At 38.9% G+C, this 27,691-nt stretch overlaps 1 protein-coding gene across 2 annotated transcripts; it reads left to right on the forward strand.

Annotated features, from left to right (window-relative positions):
• The first annotated feature begins 1,823 nt into the window (after nucleotides 1-1,823).
• mcc (mutated in colorectal cancers) lies at nucleotides 1,824-15,665 on the forward strand. Of its 2 annotated transcripts, none has more exons than XM_015390461.1 (14): nucleotides 1,824-1,968; nucleotides 2,741-2,964; nucleotides 3,059-3,213; nucleotides 4,662-4,825; nucleotides 4,912-5,100; nucleotides 5,228-5,475; nucleotides 8,221-8,361; nucleotides 8,539-8,627; nucleotides 8,713-8,842; nucleotides 8,916-9,150; nucleotides 11,439-11,594; nucleotides 12,683-12,780; nucleotides 14,667-14,789; nucleotides 14,878-15,665. In XM_015390461.1, the coding sequence occupies exons 1-14, from the start codon at nucleotides 1,963-1,965 to the stop codon at nucleotides 15,041-15,043; spliced, it is 2,124 nt and encodes a 707-aa protein (XP_015245947.1). In that variant the 5' UTR covers nucleotides 1,824-1,962; the 3' UTR covers nucleotides 15,044-15,665. The 2 variants fall into 2 exon arrangements, with proteins under 2 accessions (XP_015245947.1, XP_015245948.1); XM_015390462.1 differs by having other exon boundaries at nucleotides 3,074-3,213.
• The last annotated feature ends 12,026 nt before the right edge of the window (nucleotides 15,666-27,691 follow it).

Below are 27,691 nucleotides of genomic sequence, written 5' to 3' on the forward strand. Positions count from 1 at the left end.
TCTTACTATTTTTCAAGGCTGCACTTTTAAAAGATGAAATTGTCCAGTGAGCTGTTTCCAAACGAAATTTATTTTTGTTTTACACTTGTGTAACAAAATGACAAATAAAATCTGTCTAAGTCTAAGACTGTGATCCCACAAAGCAACAGACGGCTCAACGACTCAGCCATCGAACAAAAAACTGATAGTTAATGACATGTTTTAGGGGCAAAACCAAAAGATTAAAGATGACTCACTGGAAGATCTTGGCAAACAAATAAATCAGAATGGTCAGATAAAATGCTGTTGTTGTAAACATTGGAGCCATAGATGACGTGGCCAAGAACGAAATCTGAAGTATTGAAGGATTTTCTTTTGAACTGAATAGAGTTGGGGGTCTCAGATCAACGAGACTAAGTGGATCTATTTTTAAACGCTGTTGATCATTTCATTTGATTAGAGTGCTTTGAAAGACTGGAGCCCTGGACTGGTTTAAATCATACTTGAAGTACAGGACCTTTTTTGTGTCCGTAGGTAAGTTTACATTACAGACCACAGAAATCACATGTGGCCTTCCACAAGGGTCTATCTTAGAGCTCCTCTTATTCAGTAGCTACATGTCCCCCCTAGATCAGACCATAATAAACATCAGTACCCATAACTATGCCATAACCATAACTATACAACCCACAGCTGTACATTACTATTTCTGTAGGTGACAATGAACACATTCCAGCTCTGGGTAAATGCATAGAAGAAATCAATGCATGGATGAAACAAAATTATCTTCAGCTAAATCAAAACAAAACTGAAATAATAGTTTTCAAACAAAGGAAGATCCTTTAAAAGTTAGCACACAGGTCAGTACAGATAACTAGAAACCACCAATCAGGGTGTAATGATGACTCAGACCCGAACCTTCGGTGGCTCATAAAGACATTATATCACTTGTGTAGGACTAGAGGACTCAACAGCACCCTGATAAACTAATTCCTTCTTCATTCATCTTTTGTAGAATTGATTACTGCAGCGATGTCTTCACAGGTCAGCTTGTGAAGTGGATCAGCCAGCTGATCCAGAATGCCGGATCACCAATCAGGGTTCCACTAAGAAAGGGGAGAAGCAGGTTCTTGTACTTATGCACCTATGATCTTAATCAAACTTTCAAAAAACTGTAAAAGTGCTGAACGTTAAATTGCTAAAAATTCAAATAAAAAAATGTCTGATACATCTTTATCAGAGCCAAACAGTGTGTGCTGTAAATCACCCTGGCAACAGGTTTGAAAATATAAATCTCCTTTATTGAGGGGCAATGACAGGTTCCATAATGGTCTTCATTTTAACAGTTATGGTCATTTGTAACCCTTTGACGGGCTTGAAGACTGAACCTCAGTAAATATTTATTCTACCTTAAACCTTCTCAAACAGTCTAACTTAAAAAGGCTTGAAGAATCTACACCTTTTGAACTAGGTCAAATTTTGCTACACTAAAAACCACACCCTTCAGTGCATGTTTTAAAAGAGAAACATAGTTTAGCATATAATTGAGCAGTGGGGGGGAGAGTGTATTTGTATCCTGTATGAAGATATAAAGATTTTTTGTAGAGAATAAAAACCATCTAACCCCAGGCAGCAGTCTGCAACCTGAGGCTCCAAATTGTTAATCTTAATCTTTAGCTTTATGCATTTTAAATACCCAAACACGAGCTGACTCTGCTGGCCGCAGTGAACATGGAAACTAACTGTGGCCAAAACAGGAAAGGACACAAAGTGAAGGGGAATGGGTGTGGATGTCTCTCTGAGTGTTTTTCACTGACTTCATTCATCACAGTGCTGGACAGACATGCAGCAAGAGAGCAACCTACTGCCTTCACTCAGGGACTGAGCCTCTGGGCCATTACAGCACAAAAATGGACTAAAGAAAATATCAAATGTCAAATGTTTTTGGTCTGTTATAAACTGCAGCCATAAAAAACAAGAAGCATGGAGGTAAGTTATGGTGAAATGTTTGTTTGGTTTTCAATGTTTTATGTATAACTGTCAATACGTAATGTAAACAAAATACATGCTTGATCATTTTTTTCCTTGTTGTTCTACGTAGAGTAGAGTTACGATCACTCAATGAGGTTATCAGTCTCACTTATAACCTTCTGTAAATTAATAATAAAATGTAAATTCTTAGCAGGAATCTTGAGAAATAACTGTTGTGGAACTGACAAGTTTATGTAAATATAGCTAGAGAACTACACCACTAAATAAAACATCCATTAGATGCTGTCACAGTCTCTGACATTGATGAGGAATTCTTGAAAGTCAAGAATCAGGAATTTTAAGCATTTTGTCTTCACTGCCCTGCATAACAATAAAAAGGAATTTAAGCCATGTGCATTTCTTTTTTATTTTTTAATTGTACTTTAAAAGCAAAATTCAGTACATTCTGTTAAAAAATGAAGAGCTATATTAAGGGTGTTCGTATAAAATCGTTTGTGAAAACAATGGATGGTGGAATCTACAAATATTTGCTGGGCAGGAAGTTGGATCTCAGGATGTTTTTGGTTTCCTCCTTTTCCGTTTTGAACAATAGCTAAACAGTCTGATGTCAGGTTCATAACAGAATTTAAATTAAAATCATGCAAAAATCTTTTACATTTAGCCCTAGTAGCTTACTGCTTTAACTATGGGGGGAGTTGATTAATATTTAAAGGATAAACACTTAAAACACTATGGCAGTATTTGAGATTTTCTATCTGTGATACTGCAGGATTCGAGAAGAAGCAGATGTAACAGCCTTGATACCGGCTCCTTCTTTGACAAGTCGGTGTTGAACCATGGCGCCTTTGTAAGCTTTGACCCTGAAGTCTCTGAGCCTCTGATTGGCCATGAGCCCACCCCAGCAGAGGTGGCTCAGTGTGAAGCAGAAGTGGGCACCCTCCTTAACATCATTGCTGAACTGAACAAAAAGATGGGGTCTCTTAAGGCTCCAAGGTAAGAGAAGTTTTTTTGTATATATATATATAATGTGTTTTATGGAACAGTAATTGAAAGATAATGTACAATTCAGTATATGACCTTTGTGAAGGGTTCACTCTTTCAGTGAACCAGGAGACATGAGACCACCACGTCCTTCCAGACCTCTGGTTCCTCCAGATCTTTTGTCTCACCAGCTGCTCAGAGGCAGCCCGGATCGCACCTCCGCTTCTGCCGTCATGTCTAGACATCCAGCAACTGACCAAGGTGGGCATGAGTGATATTGTTTATACTGCATTAGACACAAATATGAGAAATAAAACCATCTAGCCTTATCAGCTGAATGCATTCAAATCTAATATTAATAATATGTCATGTATATGAGAACTGTTCAATTTGAAGAGAGTTAAATAACCTTCATCATCCAAAGAGGTGTTTCATTTTGATTTAAACCATGAACAAACTTTAGATAAGGGAGGAAAAAACATTGCGAGACATAGCCACACCTTTTCACTGAATAGAAAAAAAAGGAACATCTATGAACAGCCTCCCAGGACATCACAGCATCACAAAAAAACCCTGCCTACACACGCTCATAATCAAGCCTAACTTAGCAGACCAATTAACCTAACAGCCTTAGGAGGAAACCGGAGTACCTGGAGAGAAGCCATGCATGACTTCATGCAGAAAGAGTCAGGATAGGATCCAAACCCACTATAAGATAACATTTCTTTCCAGCGCATAACTGTGAAGCCCAGGTTTATTCAGCTACTCCTCATTTTGATATCAATGGGAAAAAAAACTTAAAGTGTAAACAATTAATAGGCCCAATAACTGTTTGCAATGCAATTTCAGTATGAAAAAACTCCTCCATGAAGGTTTGTTAGTGAGCCGGCATTTGGTGAGTAAAGATTACGGCAAGCTTTAAACATCTAACAGAGCACAAATTGAGAGCACTTGCTGCAAATGCAAACCTAAACTACAGTGACAGACTATACCCACTTTATTTATCAAACACATTTAGAACAACTTAATAGCTGACTTAAGTACTGAACAAAAAAAAAGTAAGAATAAGAAGAACAGAGCTATAATGGAAATTAGTAAAAAGTACAGATACTCAGAAGACTAAGAGATTAAGACACAGATGACTCACGCTGATAAAAGCCAAGGAGAAAAAGGTGTGTTTTTAAACAGATGGGGTGTCCCACTGGCCTGCAGCAGCAGCTCATTCATCAATTCAAAAGCCAAAACTGCTAGACAGCCTCATCTGGGCTAATAAAATGTCAGTGGATAACCCAAAACATTTGGTCATCCAGTCTTAGAGCATTTGATGGCATGCTGAGATGAAGCAGCCAGGACAGATAAAAAAAAGTTACTCTCAAGGGCTTGCAGAAATCCACAGCTCAGGTGTGAATAGAGAAAGGAAGACTTCCAATAGTTGCCTCTTCTTGCCTTTGTGAATGAAGGTATTTTTTGTTACAAAGCATGCAGCATGAAGACACTGTAAGGCCAAAGCTGAACCCAGGTATTCAATAGAAATTATTAAACTATTTATTTTGTTTTCCTTATTGTATTTATAGATATAACTTTCCTACAACATCTTCTGTTCAAATGTGTGGAAGCCATGTGGTCGAGTTAAAGGTTCAGCTATTTCTCTGGACTCCATGGTTGAACTGAATTTTTTCTATTATCCATTTCTACCTTTTACCCACCAGGGGGCAGTGTTGTCGTCTGGACACAGCTGCAGGAGGTTTTGTCTTCTGTAGAGGACTCAATCAGCTTCAGAAGGACCTGGGCAGCTCCAATCACTGCCTCTGACCAGAACAGGGACACAGAGCACCTAAGAGCTGCTCAGGAGAACTGGACTAAAGCCACCCAGGTGATGAACTGCACCTAGTCAAACACATTTTGTCAAATACAATAAATGTTAACGCTGATGGAAAATTAAGAACAGTTTGGTTGCAGATGCTGGAGGAAATGGAGAGAGAATTTGGGATTTCTTGTTCTTTGGAAATACCAAAGGACCAGAACTTGGAAGACTTGCTAGATCTAGAAAAACAGGATTCTGTTCCTAAAAACGACAGTCAGAATAACAGTGAGGAGCAGCAGAGAGCTATAAGAAAGATTTACTCACAGGAAGAGGAGAAAAACAAGGTGGGAAAAGTGTTTTGGAATTCAACATGGAATGATTTTCTGTCATAACTCTGCAGTTTTGATTAGTTCGGGAACAAATGATGATAGAGCATTAGTTAATGCAAGTGTTTTGTTTATTTTGCTCCAGTTGGCAGTTCTCCACAAGTCCTGGAAGTCTGACAGATATTCTCCTTCATACCGGCCTCCTTCAGGACTTCGAAGTCCAGACAGACCACCTCCTTCCTACCCTGGTTCCCCTTTACTGCACAGAAGAACATCCAGGGCTACAACACCTCTGTCTCTCAGTGGGGATGTGTCTTCTCTGGGCTCTGTCACCTCTAGCAGTCCCTGTCCCAGCCCCATCAGCCTGGAGTCAGAGACCGAGCGACTGAACAGGTGAGTCTGAGCTCAGATTACCAGAAACCAACAAGGGAGTTTGCATGTTGATCATTTAAGCACTTTCCCACAAGTCAGTCCCACTTAAAAAATATAAAGTTTTCAGCATATTACTTCCACTGGTAAAGTGATTTGCCACATATTTAATACGCAGAAATTATATTGTGGATTAACAGGTTAAAATATGGTAATAATTTTCAACATTTATCGACTGCACATGCAAACTTGTTACTATGTGATTCAATTTCAACCTTCCACATATGAAATGTGTATATTATATTGTTTAGGAGCATCTACATTTTTCACAGTTGAAATGAAACTGAGAACTGTGGAAGGTTCACTTTGCCAAAGGGAAACCTTTTACACACTACATTTACCCCACATCTTTCCAATGTAAAATGCACAAATGTAAAAACCTAATTTGTATCTTATTTTTGTACCCATCTTGTTCTGCTTTATCTGAAACTGGGTTGCAGGATCAGCAATCTCAACAGAAATGCCCAGATTTCAGTATCTTCAGACACTTCCACCAGCTCCTTTGCAGGGGCCTTCAAAACAGATGTCTGAGCCATCTCAACTGACTCCTCTCTATGTGGAAGAGAAACGGCTCTACGCTGAGTCTTTCTTTGATGACAGAGCTCCTTATCCTATCTCTAAGGGAATGCCCAGTCAGCCGGTAGAGGAAGTTAATTTCAGCCAGTTGTATCCAGGATCTCGTCCTTCAGTGATGACCCAGATTTCATAACCATAGCTGAAGGACACACCAAAAAGGTTTAACTTTTCACTCAGCTCTGTATTCAGCACTCAGACTGGTGCAGTGTTTGCATTATAGTAGCAGCCATACCAGTCTGTCGTTTTCCTGCTCCGTACTCCCCCAGTACTGAGCAAGAACCTAAACTCCTCCATTTAAGGCAGGAACTCTGCTCCATCCTGAAGAGGGCAAGCCACCTTTTCCAGTCTGGAATCATGGGCTGGGAATTTGAGGAGTTAATCTTCATTCTGGCTGCTTTGCACTAAACTGCGAACTACACAACTGAAGGCTAGAGGTCTTTGTTGGAGGGAGCCAGAGGAACCACGTCATCTGAATAAGCAGAGAAAGAAGCCTTTGGTCCCCATAATAGACCCTTCCAGCCCTTGGCTGTGCCTAGAAATGCTGTTTGGAAACGTTAAGAACCGGACCTTTGACAGAGAGCAGCCCTGTCATAGTCTACTGTGCAGAGGGAACAGGATGGACTTAATGGAGATAAAACTCCTGCTCCGATTATACAGCAATTGGTTCTCTAGTAAAGGGCCCCATCTTCCATTGGTGCTTCACACAGGGAACCAGAAAGGAAACACTCGAATGGCTTCTCCAAGTCCACAAAATACATGTGGATTGAGTGGGCAATCTCCCATAAACTCATGAGCATCCTGCAGTGGGTGTAAAGCTCATCCAGTGTTTCATGGCTGTGGCAAAAACAGCTGGTGTGAGGTGACACTCCATGCCTGCAGAGCTAGTTTAAGCCTCTATAGATCAGGTTGCTGAGGTCTCCACCAGACTTCTATCCTTTTTTGTACCGATCACTAAGGGTTCCCCCTGCAAGTGGTGGGCCCACTTCTGGATGGCCCACTTCTGGATGACTTAATGTCTCTATGTCCCTATGGCTTGCCCAGGCTGGCTTCAGGAAGTAACCAGACCATCAAGCGCTTACCAACAATTTCCAAGCCTAGGACTGGTTCAAGGGTGAGGTCTCAAGTTGGCTGCACTGGGCAACACATCTAGCCTCACTTTTCTGGTCCTCTTGAACCTCCCTTTGTCTTAACAATCACCTAGAACATATTTGCCAGGAGGAAACCCTACCGGGGGCATATAGGCACTACACAACAAAGCCTCTGAGATTATCCAGTGTTCCAGCTCCCCATTTATACATTTTAGAGAGGTAAATGTGTGTTTTTCTGTGAAGTTAATTGTTAAATGAATACTCTCAGGTTAAAGCTTTAGTCCTTTTTATAAATCTTTAGTAGAGATGTTAATTGGAGACGACATGCCATTATTATGATATATTGTTCATGTTAAAACAATAATGTAAATTTTGTATTCTCAGGTATTACAAAACCTTGGTTTTCAATTGGGCGGGAGTCATAAAATATAGGCCATGAGGATGTTGTTGATTTGCTCTTTACATCCTGTATGTGTATTGTTTATGTGGGTTTGATAGAACACATGCGCCACAAGCCACACATCAATCTAGAAGTATAAATCTATATCCTTAAGAAGTTGTGAAAGTTTAGATTTAGCACCTCCTTACTGTGCCTCTGTTGGGGTTATATTTGTATGTTAAGAAATACGGATTCATCAAAAGATACATCAAAATCGTAATATTGATATACAATATTGACATTGCTATTATCACCAATAAGAAATATTATAAGTGTTACATCTATGTGCCTGTCCTTTTCTTTTGCTGATGAAACTGACATTGCTTCTCTATTTCAGTTGAACACCCTACAGTCTGAAACTGCATCCCTTCCACATGCCACAAAAAAAATTTACAAGTCAAAGCCCCTCACATCCAAAAATACACACAGATGGCATCAAAAATTGCAAAAAAAATATTGGTTGTTAATTTGAGCCCATTTTGACTTGTAACTGATACTATAGTAAAAAAATAACCAAACTTGGCTGACCTCGAGGTTGTAGACATATGCAGATATATCATAACTGAAAGCTTTTAACTTTGCCCATCCTCATTTCTGTTGTCCCAGATGCATTGAGAGACTGAAGGCCAGAAACGAACGTCTGACTGCGGCTCTGGAGCGAAGGAAGGTGGATTCAGAGCAGATCAACTTGAAACTGAGCAGATTAGAATCTCACTGCTCCGCACTGCAGCTGGCGCTCAGATACTGGTATTTAATTCAATTCTGTTTACCCAGCTGATATTCAATACCCACACCTCACATATTACGTTGTACAAAGACCCTGACTAGCATTACAGATATGTTCAAATGAGTGAGGCTGACCTGATCAGACATTATTCAGCAGGTCATTAAACATAGTTGTGTTTGCTTTTAATTGACTGACAGTGAGGAGTGTGAGGAGGCCTACGCTGAGCTGTTGTTTCTTTACGAAGCAAAGGTGCATCAAATCCTCCCCCTGCAGATACATCCAGCAGGTGATCTTTGAGGGTTATATTAAAAACAGGTCTGCATCTTGTTCAGTCACTGAACAGTCTGAACCATATTGTTTCCTCTAAGCAGAACCAGGTTGTGAAACACGGCAGATGGATGATCCATCAGTTCAGAGCCAGGAGATGGGAACTGAGGAGTTATCCACCTCCTTTTCCTCAGCTGGAGTCACAGAGGAGACAAAGAGTCACCTGAGGCAGAGGTGAAGTCTTTAAGGAGGCTGAAATATGGGGGAAGAAATTCATTAACAAAGGTCCTATTTGTTGATGCCATAGAACTCAAGAACCAACAGAGCGGGTAGCAGCTCTCCGACAACAAATAGAGCGACTGAAGAGGGAGCGAGCAGCCATTTGTCTACCGAAACCAGGTCCAGGAGGGGAGGTCAAACTAAGCTCAGAACCGGGTCAAGCAGCTGGGACCAGATGGGGCTATGCGATGAAGGATAACACCAATCCTCCTGAGAGCAAGAGGGAGAAAGCTTCGCTGTTTTATGAACTGATCTCAGTCCGGGTATGAGCTGTGTTAGTTTTAGTTTTTATCCAAACAAATGTAATTTTATTTTGTTTTTCTTTTTTTTCAAAAGTGAAGTTGAATTAGATGAAGAGATAAATCTATTTTGCTGACAAAAAGATACAACCTCTGCTTTAAATTTCAAATCCCACTGGATTTTTGTGACAAAGTGATTATAAATCATTTATATAAAAGGACAGACTGATTTTTATGGTCAAAAATAATTTCTCTGAGAGCAAGCCTATTGGAAAAAAGCATGGCTGCTGTGTTCAAAACACAGTGAAGTTTGCAGGTAAAACTATATTAGCATGACTGAGCATCTGAATCTAATTTAGCGAAGACAGACTAAGCTGAATTGGATCTATAGACTTATATGGCTAATAACTGCTGCAAAGTTTCAACAAACTAATGCTCAACTAAATTTTAGCAGTGCTATTCCAATGTTTGTGCTTTAACTTTTAAGGCTAAACAAACACATTATGTTTATCCAGTTCCACAATGTTGTTTTCATGCTATTTCTTTAGGCGTTAGTAGACTTTATTTTTCTCATTTTTGAAAGTAGGTAGACAGGAAATGGGATTTAGAGAGAGGGAGGAAGACATGCAGCAAAGGTCAATGGGCCGGGACTTAAACCCATGACAGCCGCAGGACTAAGTCCTCCATACATGGGTCACATGCTTAACCCCTGCACCACTCCACCTCCCTTCAACAAGTTTTAAATGAAGAAATACCTAACAGAATAGACCTATAAATATAGTCAAGCTTCTAAAATTACACATTTTGGCTCTTCTAACAGTCAGCATTTCATTAAAACCTGAAACAAACAGACTTGTTCATCTTCTTTTTGCAAATAGTTCCTTTAGAGTTCTGTATACAATGGTGGGAAATATTCTTTGATCAGCCTGTGCTGGTGACCTTTTTCGCAGCCTGGCTGCTGAATATAATAGAAGTTAAACCAATTCCTCTAACTTTCCTAACTGCAAAAGAAAAATCCTAAATGTGGTTATGACACAATATCTAAACTCAAGCAAAATATAAAAAGAAAAAATAGCATTTAACTCATGCCTCTTTTAAAGACTTTAGAAAATAGTGATCTGAAAAAGATGATCTGGACAAAAACCCACAGACATGATCAAAGACTGGAGAACGATTAACAGCGGAGTAGCAGGGCTTAAGCAAATAGTGTTTTCCTGTAGGGATAATGGTGAAATGGAAGGTGTTAACAATAGTAATTGAGGAAAACAGGTGGAGAGCATAGGACTAATGAACCAGTAGCCGCTGGCCTGAGTTAACTTGACTGCAAAGTGGCTGAGCAGCTTCACAGAGACCAGGTTCCATCTCCGCCCCACCATGCATTGCTTTTTATCTTCAAATGTACCAGATCAACTTTACTCCTCCCACGTCTGACTTCTTGTGTGGCTCATCAGGTTTGCAGAAACTGATCTATCAAAAAGGCACCATTTAATATTTCTGACATACAATGGAGGGGGTTGTTTGTCAAGACGTGGTGTCGCAGAGCCAGTGGGAATTACTGCATTGACTAGAATGTCTTCTATTTGTGACAGCGCAGAGGGGGGAGTCTGTGCAAATAAGAGGTAATAAATAGATAACTAAGAACAATAGGAAATGTACCTAAATATGAAAAACATAGAATAAACTACAAAACTAAAGAATGCAATTTAAATTGCAATGTAAACAAAAACATTAAAGCCTTTAGTTAAATAGGTTTACAAGTAACAATCTATTCTTTTCAATATTTAATTCCTAATCTGTAAATTAACAAATTAGGAAGAGGAAGAAAATAAACATATAAAGACCTGATGAAGAAAAGTTATTTTAAATCATTTTTATATTGGTTTACACTCAGTCTCAGTGGACTAAATGCTTCTCTAGCCAGCAGTTTTGCTTTTTATGCAACAAAAAAACAAACACTTTTAGAACTTAATACATGCTATATCACCAATTTACCAAATAAAAAAATACTATAGGAATTATATATTTCATTTTTTTTTTCTGGTTTACAAATACATTAATCATTCTCAGCCAATTAAAGCACTAACATTTTCGGATGGATCTGTGAGCAGCCAGTGTCTCTTCATACATATCTATATCATATCTAAAATGACAATAACTAATTTTTACCTTACTATTTATTAATAACCAACCCAAGCGTTACATTTTGTCTCCCTTTGACTACATACATTTCTAATGTTGTATTTTAGAACAAACTACAATACCATTTTATTTTCTTGTTCTAAATGTATAATTGTTTGACTGCCTTCGTTCAGGAGGAGATGTCAGATCTTCGATCTTTAATCCGCCTGAAGGAGAAGGAGCTGAGATGCCTCGAATGGAGTTTAATGGGACTAAAGTCCCAGGAAGCAGCAGGAGTTTTCATCCCAGAAAACCTCAAAGGAGAGGCAGAAGATCGGAAGACTGAGCAGGTATCCAGCACTCCTACAGCAGCAAAGTTAACTCCTTTTTTTTTCTAAATATGAGCAAATAATAAAAAGTCAAGGTGAAAGGACCGAGTGGGAGCAAGGGGACATGCTCATGTGAGAGACCCGATTCAAATCTGGCTGTCCCACCTGGGAAATCATGTCTACCAAAGCAGAATCCCTCCAGGCCAAGTCAGATATTTTAGTTCCTCAAGGTCTTCTGTTGGCCGTTGTGTCCCTGCAGCAGGAAGTCACACCACACCTCTCACCTCTGTCTGTCAATACATGGAAAAAAAAGAATGCACTCAGAAAGAATCCTGCTTTTTTATTTATACTGAAACTTCCCTATATAACTGGGTTTTAGAAAGACTTAGTGAATTGGAACATTGAAACAAAGTGGACAAATGAAATTATTTTAAAGGGATTCTAGTTGACTTATCATTGTTACTGCATTGCAACAGAAGGCATTCATAAAGTATATCTTTTATCTACTTTCATGCAGTTTTTGAAACCTTTTTTAATTGCGTCCATCCCTTGTTGGATGTCAGGAAAAGAGACTCTCTGTATCCTTCTCCCCAACCATACACCTTTCAACATTTCTTTTAACTATGTCAGCAAACTCTGTCTTGGTTATATCTTCATTATCCCTTACAGCCTCAGGCTTTGCCTCCTTTGCCTAGGGAAGAGAGACAGGATTAAGCAGATTCCCTAAACCAATCCTTCAGCTGCCTGAAAACATCCTCAGTCTTGGTTTAAAAAATCCCCTCCTAAACCAAACAAAGCTGGGGTCTCAGTTTCTTGTTTTTAAACTAACAGACTTTCTTCCTAAGCCTCCTTTAGGCCAACCAAATCACCATCACCATGGCGCTCACAACTGCTTTGTCTTTGTGCAGCTATAGTCCTTCTGGTCATCCCATACTTCAGTATCATAGAACTGATAATCAACCATATCTAAAGAGTTCCTTGTTTAGCTTGATGGCTTCAGTCAGCACAGCACTAAAACTTTACATGAATGGAGTGGTTACAGATTTAAAATAAAATGTTGAAAAAAGCTTTTTTAACCTTCTTTTCTGCTCATTATATTTATGTTTCAGAGGTTTGCTGAAGATGGAGCAAAAGCTGTCTGTGACACTGAAATCACAAGTTCTTTGACCCGACCCATTCTGAAAGAGCTGCAGGTGGTCCTACAGAGGTAAGAATAATCCCTAACTACTTCTTATTAGTGGTAGTTCTGGACCAAATTTACCTGAAGAGGCAGTGTTTTTTCATGGGGGGACAGAAGTTCATTGTTTAATACATTACCTGAACCATAAAGCCATTCGCTACCTTGATACCTTCATTCCTAGCAAATGAGAAGTATGATTCTATCTGAATATTACTGAGGCTAAACATTCAACAACTTAATTTTAAAATAATAAATTAAATAAAACTAAATATTCATGGAGTTTGCGAGTTCTCTCTGAGAATGCATGAGTTCTCTCCGGGTACTCCGGCTTCCTCCCACAGTTCAAAACCATGACTTGGCTTCTCTAAATTCTCCTTAGGTGTGTGTGTGCATGAATGGTTGTTTTTCCCTGTGTTGCCCTTCGATGGACTGGCGACCTGTCCATCACACACACCAGCACCCCTCGCGACCCCGATTGGGATAAGCCCGATGGATAATGGATGGATGGATAAAACTAAATACGGTATAAAAATTGAATCTTTCCAAGAGACTCATCAGTTTTTCTGTTACAGCATATATCATAATTTATTTATAATATATTTACTTTACATTATGTCTTTGATACAGGAGCAATAAAGGGCGCCAGGACTAGTTCTACAAGGGCACTGGCCCCTTTTGGCACCTGTCTAGAACCACCCATGCTTCTAAAAATACTCTTTCTACAATGGATTTCTGTTACATGAATACAATAGAATACAATAGAATATTACTTGTAAATTGGAAGTTTCAGTATAAACTGATCTTTTCAAAGACCAAGTAAATAACTATATTCATATTTAGAGTCATAGTGTTCATAAAGCCTGAACTTTTTTCTCATGTTACAGCCATGGTGCAAATACAAAGCACCTAAAAAGAGCTAAAAGGAAACATGAACATGATGCGGTACGCATTTCAAATCACCGTCTTGCTGAAACCCATTCCGTGGTGAATAGCGGTCGATGTGCAGCTTTAATATTCATCTACAAACACCATTTTGCATATAGCCAAAGATCAGATCCCCTTCCTCTCCATGCTCACTGCTGATTCTGTTTACTGTTTATGGGATTTTTTTATGGCTCTTTTTCATCATTCTTCCATAAAGACCAGAATTCTGCACAAAACAGTTGAAATGTTAATCTCTGTAGCTCCTGGGTTTTAGAGCTGCTTCTCTGATTAATGCTCTCCAAACTTTTCATTTAGGTAGATGGCCATGTTTTTAGTAGGTTTGTGCCATAATAGTATTCAGATGATGGACTGAAAAGTGCTTCGTGTAATGTTTTAAGGTTAAGATGTTATTTTTATAACTCCAATCAGCTTTATATCCACCCTGATCCATCCACTGTCCTCTTTGCTCTTTGTGTCACTTTTTGTGCTTCAACAAAACTCTATTCGATATAGGCTGCATTTTATTTAGGTGAATCCGAGCAAAGGTGGGCTGAATACTAATTCAATTCATAAAGCACTTGTAAATGCAGAAAGTATGTTTCCACTGGTCTCTTCTTCCACTTGGCTGTGACATAAAATTAGAATAAAACACATTGACAGGATATAAAAAAGCTCAGGGGTATGAAGACTTTTGCAACCCACTGCCGTGTTGTGTTTAAAGAAACATTGATGGAGCAATGTTGAGATTCTCAGAATAAAGGGCCGGATGCAATGATGGCTGGTCTTGTTCTGTTGCTTGGTAACAGACTTTAACATAAAGAACTGGGTTCTTTTCCTCTCTTTGCTGCTTCAGAGACCCTCCTGCTTCTCTTCCAACCTTGAGAGATAAACAGTTAAATAAACGACCCTATGTTTACATTATAGCCTTTTGTAAAAGTATTTTGTTAACCGAGTTACCTTCATATGCTCCTGTTTTCTTTATATGCCAGAGAACAGGCTCTGAAGAGGAGGCTAGCCATGGTCCATGACCCCCTGAGCACAGCTCTCTCTGATGCTTCCCCCGACAGGAAGGACAATGCAGAGCAGATTGCTCGTCTTACACAGGCGCACAGGTAATCATCAACAGCACAGGCACTGCTCTGATGGCCGTAACCACCTATATCAGTGAACTGATCAAGATGCTGTTGGTTGTCTTTCCAGTAAAGCCTTGAGTTCCTACAGGCAGATTCGCAGAAAGTATCGAGAGCAGGTGTGGAAGCTGGAGCAGAAGGTTGCAGCCATGATGGAGAATCAACACAGCCAGAGTGAAGCAGCCAAAGCTGCAGGGGAAGGATCGGAGTGGAGGAGGGAAGAGACTGTTTTATAAGACAATTATAGCTCAGCTGAAGAATCAGTCAAATCCAGGACGCTTTTCACATGAGCTGTATGTGCAAATCTGATGTATAAATCATGTTATTTTAAACAGTTTTTCTTATATCCTGCATATTATTAAAGCAACAGGAATTACTGGCGCCACTGCAAATGGCTGACCTTTAAAATAAAGAAATAATTAATTGAAAATAATTATTCTTAAGAACTCAGAGGTGCCAAACTAATTGACACTTTCCTTCTGACACTTTGAACAACTCTCATTAGCTTCCAGCCTTTCTACTGGATTCAGGTTTATGGACTGTGACAGCAAACTAAAATGGTGGAGTGGTGCACTATGTTGATTTCCTATCCACCTTGCCAAAACTGCAAATTTTTGGTGAAATCCACAGTTTCTTCTTCAAAATCTCATATTACTATAAGAAAAAACTCCTAATATTAGTCTCGAGCCCTTTGCAAGTGAAAGCTTCTAACATATGCATACTTCCATAATAAATAATTTGTGTATTTAATCCTTTTTATCACACAGCTTCTATTTGACTTTTAATTTTATTATTCCTGACCTGTCTGCAGAATTCAGTCTGTTTTCTTATAAATATCTAATGCTGGGAAAAGGCCACAGATTTAGGTTTACTGTATTTCAAAAAAGAATTTTTCAGTAAAGCAATCAGTATAATTTGTAAATTCCTCCATTTTCTTACATTAATTATTTTAATGGGACATTTTTTCTTGTTGTGGAATATATTTTGTTGGTCAAACCTCTGCATCCAAGCATTATAACAATGCATGATAGGCAAACAGTCAGACACATTGTGATAAAAATGTTCACTTGATGCGGGAGTGGCGGCCTAGTGGTTAAGGCATAGAGCTTGGAATCCTGAGGTTGTGAGTTTGAAATCCACAGCCGCTCGGGGTCTCTGTGCAAGGGGGATGGTTTAAATGCACAGGTAAATTTCTCCATTGTGAGATCAATAAACTTCAATTAATATTATTGGATTTGTTCTATAGTTATGAATAAGCCCTCTTTAGAAATCCAGTCTTGGTTTTGCAGTTGCTAAGCGAATAATTGGATGTAGGGCTATTTTTAAGGAGTTGGTCTCAATCAAACTGTTAAATCTGCAGCATACAAATACATTTTGGGTAGTTTCATTTTCCCAACTTCATGGAAATGGTTTGCTGATGGCTGCTTCCTGCTCCAGCATCACTCTTAACCAACCAAGGACCATAAAGGTATGTTATATAAAACAAAATTGACTGTTCTGCAAATAGTCCCTACCTTAAAACATTTTGGGATGAACTACAGCAGACTCCCAAGCCAGGCATCATAATCCAAGATCAGGATCTGACCCCTCATACAGTATGAAATTCTGGAGGAGTTTTTAATTTTCTTGTTGAATGCGTTATACCTAGAAAAAGGATGGATCTATAAACAAAAACAACAAAAATTACCTAAATTTATCAAATACAGACATACTTTTAAAGATGTGATGTCAAAGTTATTGTGTGGGTAAAAACAAGTAACCTGATATTCTGTCTACTTTGGGTAGTCATGACCTGATGTAAAGATCGCACTGAAATCTAAATGAATGACACTCTCTATTGTATTCTTTTGAATACTGCCTTAGAAAAAAGGTACAAGGGATAGATGTCCCTTTGAAATGATTATGAAACAGCAGAGCTCAAACACAAATAAGGCTCCATAAAAGAGTCACGCATTCACACAGTTGCATAGTTTTAATCAAAGACTGAACCAGCAGACGGTAACTGGGTGACAGGAGATATGTTTGTTTTCCTATGAGGAAAAAGACCCCAAAGAAAAACCCCAGCACCACCGCTGGGCCAACCGATCAGTGTTGACTGAGACAAAGCTCTGAGAAAGAAGGGGTGGGGCCCCGTACAAAGGCTGATCTTAGCACGAAATGTTGCGGCCAACACATTTGTCTCCTTTGCACCTCAGTGGTCTCATGTTCTTGCCTTTCACGCTTGACCGTTCAGTTAAAAGGTCAACTTAACCAAACAGCAAAAAAAGGGGAAAAAAACTTGTTCCCATTGCGAATTACATGTAAGAGAGGCAATATTTTTTTTATGTAGAAAGAAAACCAGCCACTCTAATGAGATATTAGTTTTAAAATGACACGTTAAATTGGTCACCTTTAAATGAGTCAGAGAGAACAGATTAAATTCTGCAGACGGAAACGTCATTTGTAGTCAAAACAATCTTTTTCTATAGCTCTTAAAAACAAAATTCAGATATTTGCATAAAAGCTAAAAAAAAACATAATAAAACAGTAACAGTAAAGCCAATAGGGAAACATCTGAAATGAAAAATGTTTTTAAGAGCAGACAGTGAGTCGGTCTGCCTTCTCCATAAAGGTCATTTGTTCCATAGCTTTGGTAGGATGACAGATAAAACAGTCCTCACTTTGTAATCGTTTTGTCTTCAGAATAACTAACAAAAGCTGATCTGCTGACCTCAGCAAGCAACAGGGAGTGTGCACACCAAGCAGATCTCTTACATAGCAAGGCTATGAAGACATTAAAAAGCAAATAAAAGAAATAAAAAAAAAACTATTTGGAAATGAACAGGCAGCCAATGAATTGTTGATAAAAGAGGCCAAGCAGAAGCTCTGCAGAAACACAAATGGATAAATAAAGATAAAAAAAACAAAGAATTTGTGCTTTAGATGCAATCGCATAATTTCTCTAAACAAAGAAACCAATTGTCTCAAATCTCATCTTCCTCTCCTCCTCATCCCTTCGATCATCTCCTTTTACTGTCACTCAATTGTCCATTTTCCAATCTTATTTCTCAATTCCCAGCCCCTCCATCTTCTCCCACCTCATCTCTCACCCATCAACTCCCCCCCACACCCCCATTGGTCGACCCTGCACCCTGACCTTCCCACTGCAGCTGTGACCGGCGGTCAGGAGGTTAAGGCAAAGGTTGAGTGTCACACCCACAGGGTCACAGCGACGCTAGGCTGTTGTCAGGCTTTGAATTGAAGCTGCGGAGCAGCAGACGAGGTGGCGAGCCCCCTGACACCCTGACTGTTGCATGAGCTTGCCCTTTCCTTAGCGGAGGTCAGTGCAGAGGGCCTTTCGTCCCTCTCATCCCTTACCTTCAGGTCACCAACGCTATTGTTGTAATAGCTGCCATTAGAGTACGTAATGCAATTATCATTCAATTGTATGTTGCCACTGTCCAAGATCTATGTTAAGCTCCTCAGTTCATCAGAGGTTTGTGGAGAACATGGTGGCTTTAACCTCGAGGTGACTCTAGAGTCAAAAGCGAAACAATTGCTACAAAATTCCCAGTTTAGTAAAACCAGAAGTTTTATATGTGGGGAATTAAACTTCCTGTTGTTCAACAGCTTCAATTGACAAACAACAGAAACAAAGTGCTTCAATCAAACCAAATAACTAAAATAATTTATTATGAAAATGTATTTCTATAACATTTCAATGATAATATTAATATGCAGCATCTTGCTGTCAACACTGAAGAACCTAACCTACCTTATGTCTGTTAGGTCTGTTGTCCATGTGAACACCAAGGTATTTATACTCCTCCTCCACCACCTCCGCTTCTTCTTTAATGATGTTAATACCATTTAAGTTATTCCATTTCCTTCTGAAATCTACAATCATCTCTGTTGTTTTGTTCTCTTTAAGATCAGATGATTGTTTTCACATCATGCTACAAAGTTGTCTACCAGCTCCCCCAGGTTCTTGGTCATGTCTGATTCACTCAACAACTGCAATCATCCGTGTATTTCTGCAGATGCAGCACTCCATCCTCTACTGGAATTCAGAAGCATACTAAGTAAAAAGGAGCAGTGAGAGTACCATTCCCAGTAGCGTTCCTGTGCTGCTGACTACCTGATTAAACACTGGACTCTTCATTCTCTTATTCTGTCGTCTGTTTGTTGGGTAGTCTTTACTCCGGCTCAGGCTAAAGGGGTAGAAAGGTTTTTGTGTAACATGAAAGAGGTCAGGAGTTGCACTGTGGTTCAGCTGATAACACTGATGCCTCTTAGTAAGAAGGAATTGAGTCTAAGTTGCAGTCTGGAGACTTTGTGTGAGAATGTTGCAGATTCTCCCTATGCATGCATGGTTTCTTTCAGGGTACTCCAGCTTCCTACCATAATCAAAAACCATAACTTTTAGGTGTATTAGTATCGCTCTGTTGGTATAGGTCTGTGCATAATTATCTGCATATGTGTCTGTGTTGCCCTGTGATGACATATCCAGTTTGTACCCCCACTTCTCCTCTGACACCTGGAGATAGGCACCAGCCCCCCTTTGACCCTACAATGACAAGCAGCCATAGACGATGGATGACTGACTAAATTTCAGCTTTGTGGGGTTTTTTTAGGTAAAACTTTACAAGCCGTCTTTTTGATGTTTTAACAAAATGTATTCCCCTCCTATATTAGAGATGAAAACAGGTTTTAAAATATGAGCCTCATTTAAAATGTTTTTTAATGTCTCAGTCTAAATATTGGCACTGACTGAGCTGCAGTTGATTGGCTGAAAGGTATCTAAGAAATGCTACAGATGAAAGTCTGTAAAATCTGATCAGCTTTTATTTGAGCTCAGTATTTCAAGACTCATTCCCCCCTCAAATGCAACAGCGCCTGCAGGAGTTTTATAGAGCCTGGGAAAAATACCCACACCATTATTAGATAACGGCAGTGGCTGTCAATCAGTGTGGGGGTGGACGCCTGCAGACACAGACGCACTGAGGAGGAGGAGGCGAGCTGAAGGGGGTGACCTTTGGGTTTCAGGTCAGCTCATTTGCTCCCTGCATTTATCCCTTTTTTTAATAAGTTGTCCCTCTTTAAGCTGCATCAAGAGATCACAGCCTGTAACCGTTCTCTCTCCAAGCCATCAGCTCACCTGTCACAGCCACTCTATATCCCTGCTCATCCCCTTTTCTTCTCTTTATCCATCCACTCTATGCTGCCTCCCTGACCCGATCTTCCCTCTCTCTGGAGCTTTCCGACACAACCCAGCCCAAGCAGAGGTCAGGAGGGTGGAGAGGGGTGCTAGAGGCACGGAAAAAGCACAAAAAAAGGCATTGACCTCAATCAAATGGCCGGGCACATCCGTTTGGTGCTCTCGCCCACTCAGATAATGAGAGCAAACAGCTCAGACCAGGCAGACACAGGGAGCAGAGGATAAAGCCTAAAACCATGTTGCATGTAAGTCCATGTAAGGTGATTTTCATGCTTGGTTCAGGGTGGGTGACAGTCCACAGAGACAGTTGTTTGATGATGAAAATTCATCAGCTTGATGGAAAGGGGGGGGACCTGTTTATTATTCAGACAAATGAAAATCAACAAAGCTGGTCAGCCTTAAATTAAACATGTTTGTAAGAAATGAAATTAATTCTGACTTTGGATCATGATAGAAAACATTTAAGGCTGTTAAAGATCCTCTAAAATATAAAGGGGAGATTATTTTTGTAGTATAAAATATTGGTCAATATTAAAAATAGATATGAAACATACAGTTAAAAGAACTATTGCACAGGATCAACCTGTAAATTATGTAACTCCATGCATCACTGCAGAAACAAAGCATCCCTACTGCATGATGCTGCCACCATGTTTCACTGAAGGTATGATGTGTTAAAGGTGGCCGTTTTTCACCACATGCAGGATTTTGCTTGAAGTCAAGAAGTTGAGATTTTAGTTGCAACTAACCTGAGCATGTCATGCCCATGTTTGCAGTCATCCTGTCTTAATTTGTGTAAATCTCAAAACAGGACATCAAGCAGGTCGCTGTGACAGCAGCTCCCACAGTGCTTTGCGAGGAGAACTCTCCGAGCAAAGCATTCTGGGATATATCTGCTCATCTAGTGACCATTGATGGTCCTCATTTTTTCGAAGTGCATTGTGGGAAGTTTCAGAATGCAGGTCAGAATGTAAACAATTTACAAATATAGATCAATTTGCCTCTGATAAAATCTTTCCATTTCAGTGTTTCAATTGATTATTATTTTTATGGTTATATGATCATAGAACAATTAAAAGCTTCTCTAAATATTTAACTTAAGATCATTCATAGGCTCGTCCATAGGAGAGAGCTCTCAAATTAAATTTTGATTTAGGGTGATTTACTGGTAACTACTGGCTGTAAAGCGAAAAGATAGAGAAAATAAGTCACAGTTAAAGTATTGTTTTTCTGAGATTCAAAAATATATTAGAAGTACACGTTTGGTGATCCAGAAATCAAATACGGGTCAATAACACATCTCCAAAATAAACATTATCAGTATGTGTTGTTGGTTTAACACAGTTTAACCTGAATTCAAACAGTGCTGCAGTTAAATCCCTGACTAGGAGGGTTATCGTGTGACAACAGAGCCACTCTCCGTTTGCACGTCAGGAAGGTATACCTGCAGAAGATCCTCACAACAAACAGGGAAGAAGACCTAATGAGGTCACTGCATCTCAGCATGAGAGCAGTAGATTAAAGATAGGAGGTGTTCAGAAGGGGAAAGACTGCAGGAGGAGTGGCCTCGACCTAATTCTGTTAAAGCATTTGAGTCTTGTTCATTGAGCTGATTAGGTTAATTTTCTGTCATCCTAAGCACCTTATGTGACCTACAGACGATGTCTGCTGTAGCAAAGGCCACACAGTGGGGGCAACAGATTGGATGCAGATTTACAGGAGAGCAAAGAGGCTGATTAGGACCAGAGGAAAACTGCTGGGGCTGCACAGATACTTACACTGAGCCCTTGTCTGAAAATGGCAGTGGTAGAAAGAAATTCTGTCTAAATAATTTGTGAAATCAGAGTTTTACTTTCTTAAACAATCTCTGCTTGTTTGTTGAAGAAATGACAGGTTAGAAGACTGTTAGTTTCACAGAGATGACATATTGTTTGAGGGCTTACGTTATGACACGAAACCAAAGTCAAACAGCAGGCCTAGACCCCCCCTTCCCCCCAATTATACACCAACTTCAATGAAAACCTTAAATCATGGGGTTCAGTCTCTGAGTCTTTGATATTCAGAAGGCAGAAGGCAGTTAAAAGCCTTTAATTAAAGATAGATTAATACCAGGGGCCACCAAGAAAATGAAACCTGCTTTACATTTTCCAATGGGTCTTTCCTCCTGCTGTAGTGACAACAGATATAGCAATATAATGGCTAGTTCTAAAAACAGTAAAAAGCTAAATAAGGCATTAAGATTTACATATATACATATACATACACACACACACACACACACACACACACACACACACACATATATATATATATATATATATATAATAAAAACAGAGATCTTTGCATAATATTGAATATGTATATTACAAAAAGACAAACAGTTTGAAAAATTAAAAGTTTTTATCTTTTCTATGACATAGATTATAAAATTAATCAGTGAGATGTTTACATTTTTGAATATTGTCCTTGCACCAAATTCAAAAAATCTGTGGAGGTTCCCTGACCTTTAAGGAGCCATCCGTAATATATAAGGATTCCACATAGGTTTTCATCCAGAGGGAAATAAGCTAAATACATGCAGGCCACACGTTTCCACTTTTTTTTTTTTTTAAACACACAATATTAAACCTATGTATTATTAGTCTCCTTCCGTTTGACACATGTGTTTTGGTCCTTGGGCTTAATAAATCCTTGTAAACATCCCCTATATTATATATAGTGTAATGACACAGATTTTTTTAACAGTTAAAGACCTTTATTGTTCTTCTGGGTCAGAAATCTCTGAAGAACTACAGAGGCATCCAGGGAAAGCTCTGCTGCTACTAAAAACAACTCAATCTACTGCTCAGCAAACAGCAAAGACAAGATATCTGATTTAAATGACAAAGCAAAGGGAAGTTTCCCACCACCTCCTTCTGGTTGAGTATTAGAGAAGGGCAAATATTGATCAGACTTCGTTGCTGCTGTAGAGTCACCTCAGCAGATGTTTTTCCTTGCCTTGTTCCACCACCTTGTTTATTTTAGACCGCTCCGCCATTCGCTGGAGGTCAAAGGCCTGAGGATGAGCCGGGTGCTGTGAGGGGGAAGAGAGAAGAGAGATGATTTTTCTTTTGGCCTTGGGGCCAAAGGGCAGTGGGGCTAATGAGGAAGGAGCACAAAGTCATGTGCTGTTGGTGGTTCACCCAGTTACATTTACAGAGTTAAATTTTAACCCCAGTATTAAAGTCTGGTGCACTTTTTTAAGTAAAACAGTTCTTCCATTGCCAGAGTTGGATCTGTTTCAGAAAAGCTCCTCAATGATCTGAAGGTAAACTTTCTCTGTGTGCTGAATAAACATGAAATGCTTCTCCCTCTGGAGCTGATTATATTCACTGAACTTACAGAAAAAAGAGAGTCTAATTATAGAGACTATCATTTCAATAATTTCTCTGTATTTTATAAATGCCTCCCGTGACAATCATTGCTCAGACAAAAGACTGAACAAAAACCAATATAAAGACACGACCTGCAGGACTGTGGAGATATTAACACATTTTGAACATTTTTATCTTACCAGCTTTGATTTAAAAATTTAATGAGACTTTTCTGCTCTTAGATTTCTGTGCAGAGGAATTGAGACTAATTCAACAAAAGTCAACATAATCTAATATTAATAGATGTTTCTATGAGCCTCGGTAGTTTGCCCTTAACTAGCATCTGGTGAGAGATGAGAACCTGCTGAAACCAGAAAACAGCCTCCAAGGTTATGTCAAAGTAAAGTCAAGTCCATCTGACAAAAAATAGACTCAACCATATTTCAGGTGAAAGAGAAGGTCGACCAGCTTTGATTTATGTGGTGACATACTGCAAGTCCAGTTACTCTCATAGAAATCATGGATATTCAACCAATCAGGTTAAAGATTACAGACTGCAGGATATCCATAACTGCCTTGCAGAAGTATTCATACCACTTTAGCTTTTTTTAGGTAGTCACATGACAACCACAAACTTTAAAGCTAAATAATTTGATAGATTAACGTATAGTGGTTAACAATAGAAAAAATCTGAACACTGTGCTGAGTACATTTGTTAAGCCCCTTCACTCTGATATAAAAACAGTGCCATAGGCGGCCTTTAAAGGTGACCAAACTAGTTTGAGAAGTGTTAGTAGTATTGGAGTCCAGTTGTTTATATGTTTTGAAAGCATTTTATATTTGCAATACATTTGTTGACTTCAAGACAAATTCAGTAAACAAAAAAAAATTGTTGCTTTTCCTTATTTGATTTGTGAAGTCGTCTTTGCCCTTTAATGTTGCTGCGAAGGACTTTGCCTGGTAAAACTGCAGAAAATACAACATTGCCTTCTTAACCCCTCATTTGTAAAACTCAAAATCATCTGTAGCTTGCTATCTCTCTTTTGCAAGGATTTTTCCAGCTACGCATCTTTTTTGTGACCTCTATCTCCATCTAAATACACTCTAACATAAAAATCTATCATGATAATGGTATCTAGGTTGCTCTACTTTTCTTTGATCGTGTAAACAAAACATTAACATCTGTAAACATTAAATATGAGACAATTGAATATGATTAAAGTGGGCTCTAAATAATTAAAATTCACTTGGCTGACAATAGAACTACTACCTTCTTTTCCTTTAATTGACACGTATTTGTGATATAATTACTTATAATGATATTATAATTATAATATAATTAAAAGTATCAGGTCTTAGTCCTCGATGCGGCCGACCCGTGGTTCGAATCTGACCTGTGGTCCTTTGCCGCATGTCTCTCCCTCTCTCTCATACCCCCTTTCCGGTCAGCCTACAATCGAATAAAACAAGCCAATAGTGCTGCAAAAACTCAATAAATAAATAAATAATAAATAAAAGTATCAGGTCTGTCATATATCTGTCTGTATTTCGAATGGGACAAACTATCGGACACCAATCACATTTATTCTTTGGTGAAAAATGGCAAGAAGTTTATTTTTTTACGCACTTGGAGTGTTTCAGGAAGCAGTAAATAACAAAATGTGCAAAAAGAGAATTTTTTGCTTATGTCTTCTGTTGTAGATCAATTGTGCTTTGGTCCACCATATTTTTTCTAATTGGACATTTCTTCATCCTCATCCTACACAGGCTTTATTAAATGAAAAGTGCAAGAAAATTCCTAAGGCAGGGTAATGTTTTTCATAAAAAGTCAACCTTAAGCACATTGACCTTTCCCTATTGTCTGTTTTTCACCTGATTTAGAGAGCATATGTAGCTCATACCAGCAAAAATGCAGTCTTATTATTATTTTTTTGTGAGTCTATGTTAAATAGTTGGTGCTTTCTACATATCCTGCTGTGCTGTCAGAGTTTTAAACCAAAGGAGACATTCAAAGATAAGTTTGTGCAAGTATGCACTGGGTTCATGTTGACATACAGAAGGTTACTATGCCTTACTGTCGAATGTGCAGAGAATGTACAGACTACCACAGTCGACTTCCCACTGAGAGCAGCTGCATTCCTGACCTGCAGTTCAAAGAGCAAACGCACACACACACACACACACATACAAAGAGACCTACAAATACGTAAGCTGCACATGTTCTGCTTTTACACACGCAGGAATGTGTACCGACTCTCCTGCTTTAACCTCACACAGCAAACAAGCCAGATGACAAAAACACATGACGAGCCAGAAGTCAATGAGTTGACCTTTCAGTTTGTTCAGTCTTCTGCAAAAATTAAAGAGTCTGTTGCACACGGAATAACTAGTTCTCACTTTTACTTGTTTGCTCATTGTTTAAATATGCTTAGTATTTTTTTTTTAAATGCAATCCATTGATGTTTACGTTGGTGTCACTATGTGATTTCCAGTAATATATCAAAGGATTAATCAAGCTGTTTCCACTTTGTTATATTCTTAGGTTCATTTTTATGGGTTATAAATTCTGACTGGGTTTAGTTTTATTTGTTACCTTCTCCTAAAAGCAAATGATATTAATGTTGTTTTAAACATGAACTAAACTTTCAGTTTAGTTTTCAATTTATTATGATTTTTTGTTTCAGTGTGTATGTTTCAGTTAATCAGGTCAGAAAATGTTATTTTATATTAAATAGAGCCTTCAAAGGGTAATTGTGATTCACTTATCAAGATATAAGCTCTCAAAAACAACATGGCCCAAAGTGAAAACTTTCCTCCTACGGTAAATGTTTAATCACCTCCATGAAGTGCTTATGATAACGTCAATGAGTTTTCTACATTACCGTGGAAGAGTGAATCCCTGCTCTCCTGTTCAGAATAGTTTGGAAGGTTTTTTTTAAACATGAAAGACTTTGCACATCAAAGTCTTTAGTTTTTTATACATTCAGCGGTGGACTTGCTGATGAGCTTTAGACCTTTGTCCTGCTGCATGACCCAAGTGCCTTTGAGCATAAGGTCACATGATGGCTGGATTTTCTTTTTCAGTATTTGTTGCAGCGCCAAACGACTGACCCGCCCATCTTCAATCAAACCTGCAACAAGTCTCTGGAAATGTGGAAGGTTTCTTCCTTCTTAAAACCCATCTTTAAAGAAATGCACTGAACCATCAGAAAACATAAAAGCAGTTTTTATTGCAGGGCCCTTTTCTCACATTGTCTCCAATGACTTTGGTGAATAGTTCTGATTTCTAAAGTATGAATGATTACTAAATTTGCACTGTTCACATTGGGGAGTTTATATTTAAGAAAGCTTATGAACTCTGCAAGATTTTTACAAGATAGTGATTCAATAAATGTATTCAAATTGTCTTGGCACATGTGAAGTTTGAAGAAAGCACTAATTCAACTTGCAGCAGCTCAGCACAGTTCTCTGTTAACCTTGTTAGCCAAACAAAAGGTCTAACCATGCTCAAAGAGTCCCGCTGTGAAGGAAGTGGGTTAAAGTTACCAAATGCTCACATTACAAGGCTAATGGGGAAAAAAACCCTTAATAACAACAAAAAGAGTGAAATTCTTTTCTTTCCTCCAAGCTTTGTAATCTACATCCAAGTCTTTGACTGTTAAGCTTTTGTGAGAGAAAACTAGTTCTTATAAAGCCGACAGGGACTGCATGTTTTGTCATTCATTGGGGGGGTGAGTCCAGTAAAATCATGTGATGAGCAAACACTTTATGTTGAACACAGAGGCCCTTTAAATTGGCCATGCTTGGAAGCAAAAGTGATTACCTAAGATTGTCTTTATTTTGACTGTCTTTCTTTTTCTTTTTCTTTTTTTTTGCTCTGTGTTTGGAGGCTGTTATTGGAAACCTTGGATGGAGGCTCTGATTGTTTATTCTGACCTCCTCTTTTCATGGAGACCTTCACGTGACAAAGCTGTTAGAACAACAGAGAAAACAGGGCAGGAATACCACAGGAGCCCTGCCGACTGCCCAGACGATGGATGGGTGACTCATGCAGAGAGTTAAAGTAAGATCTGTGAGAGTGTGCAATCCTTCACTCTTTATTTAAAAGTACTCAAATTGTCTATGTCCAATAAGTCACTTTTCCATCAGGCATGCGGGAGGCATTAATTGTCAATAAAGAAGCAGCATCCAGAGCAACCACAGCATTTTTGCCTAATAGGAGGTATGGAGATGGTCAACACGTTTAATGACTGCCTCCTTTTTACAAAAACAGGAAGGAAGGAAGGAAGGAAGGAAGGAAGGAAGGAAGGAAGGAAGGAAGGAAGGAAGGAAGG

Source organism: Cyprinodon variegatus, unplaced genomic scaffold (assembly GCF_000732505.1).
Source record: "Cyprinodon variegatus isolate N-32 unplaced genomic scaffold, C_variegatus-1.0 Scaffold501, whole genome shotgun sequence".
NCBI lineage: Eukaryota > Metazoa > Chordata > Actinopteri > Cyprinodontiformes > Cyprinodontidae > Cyprinodon > Cyprinodon variegatus.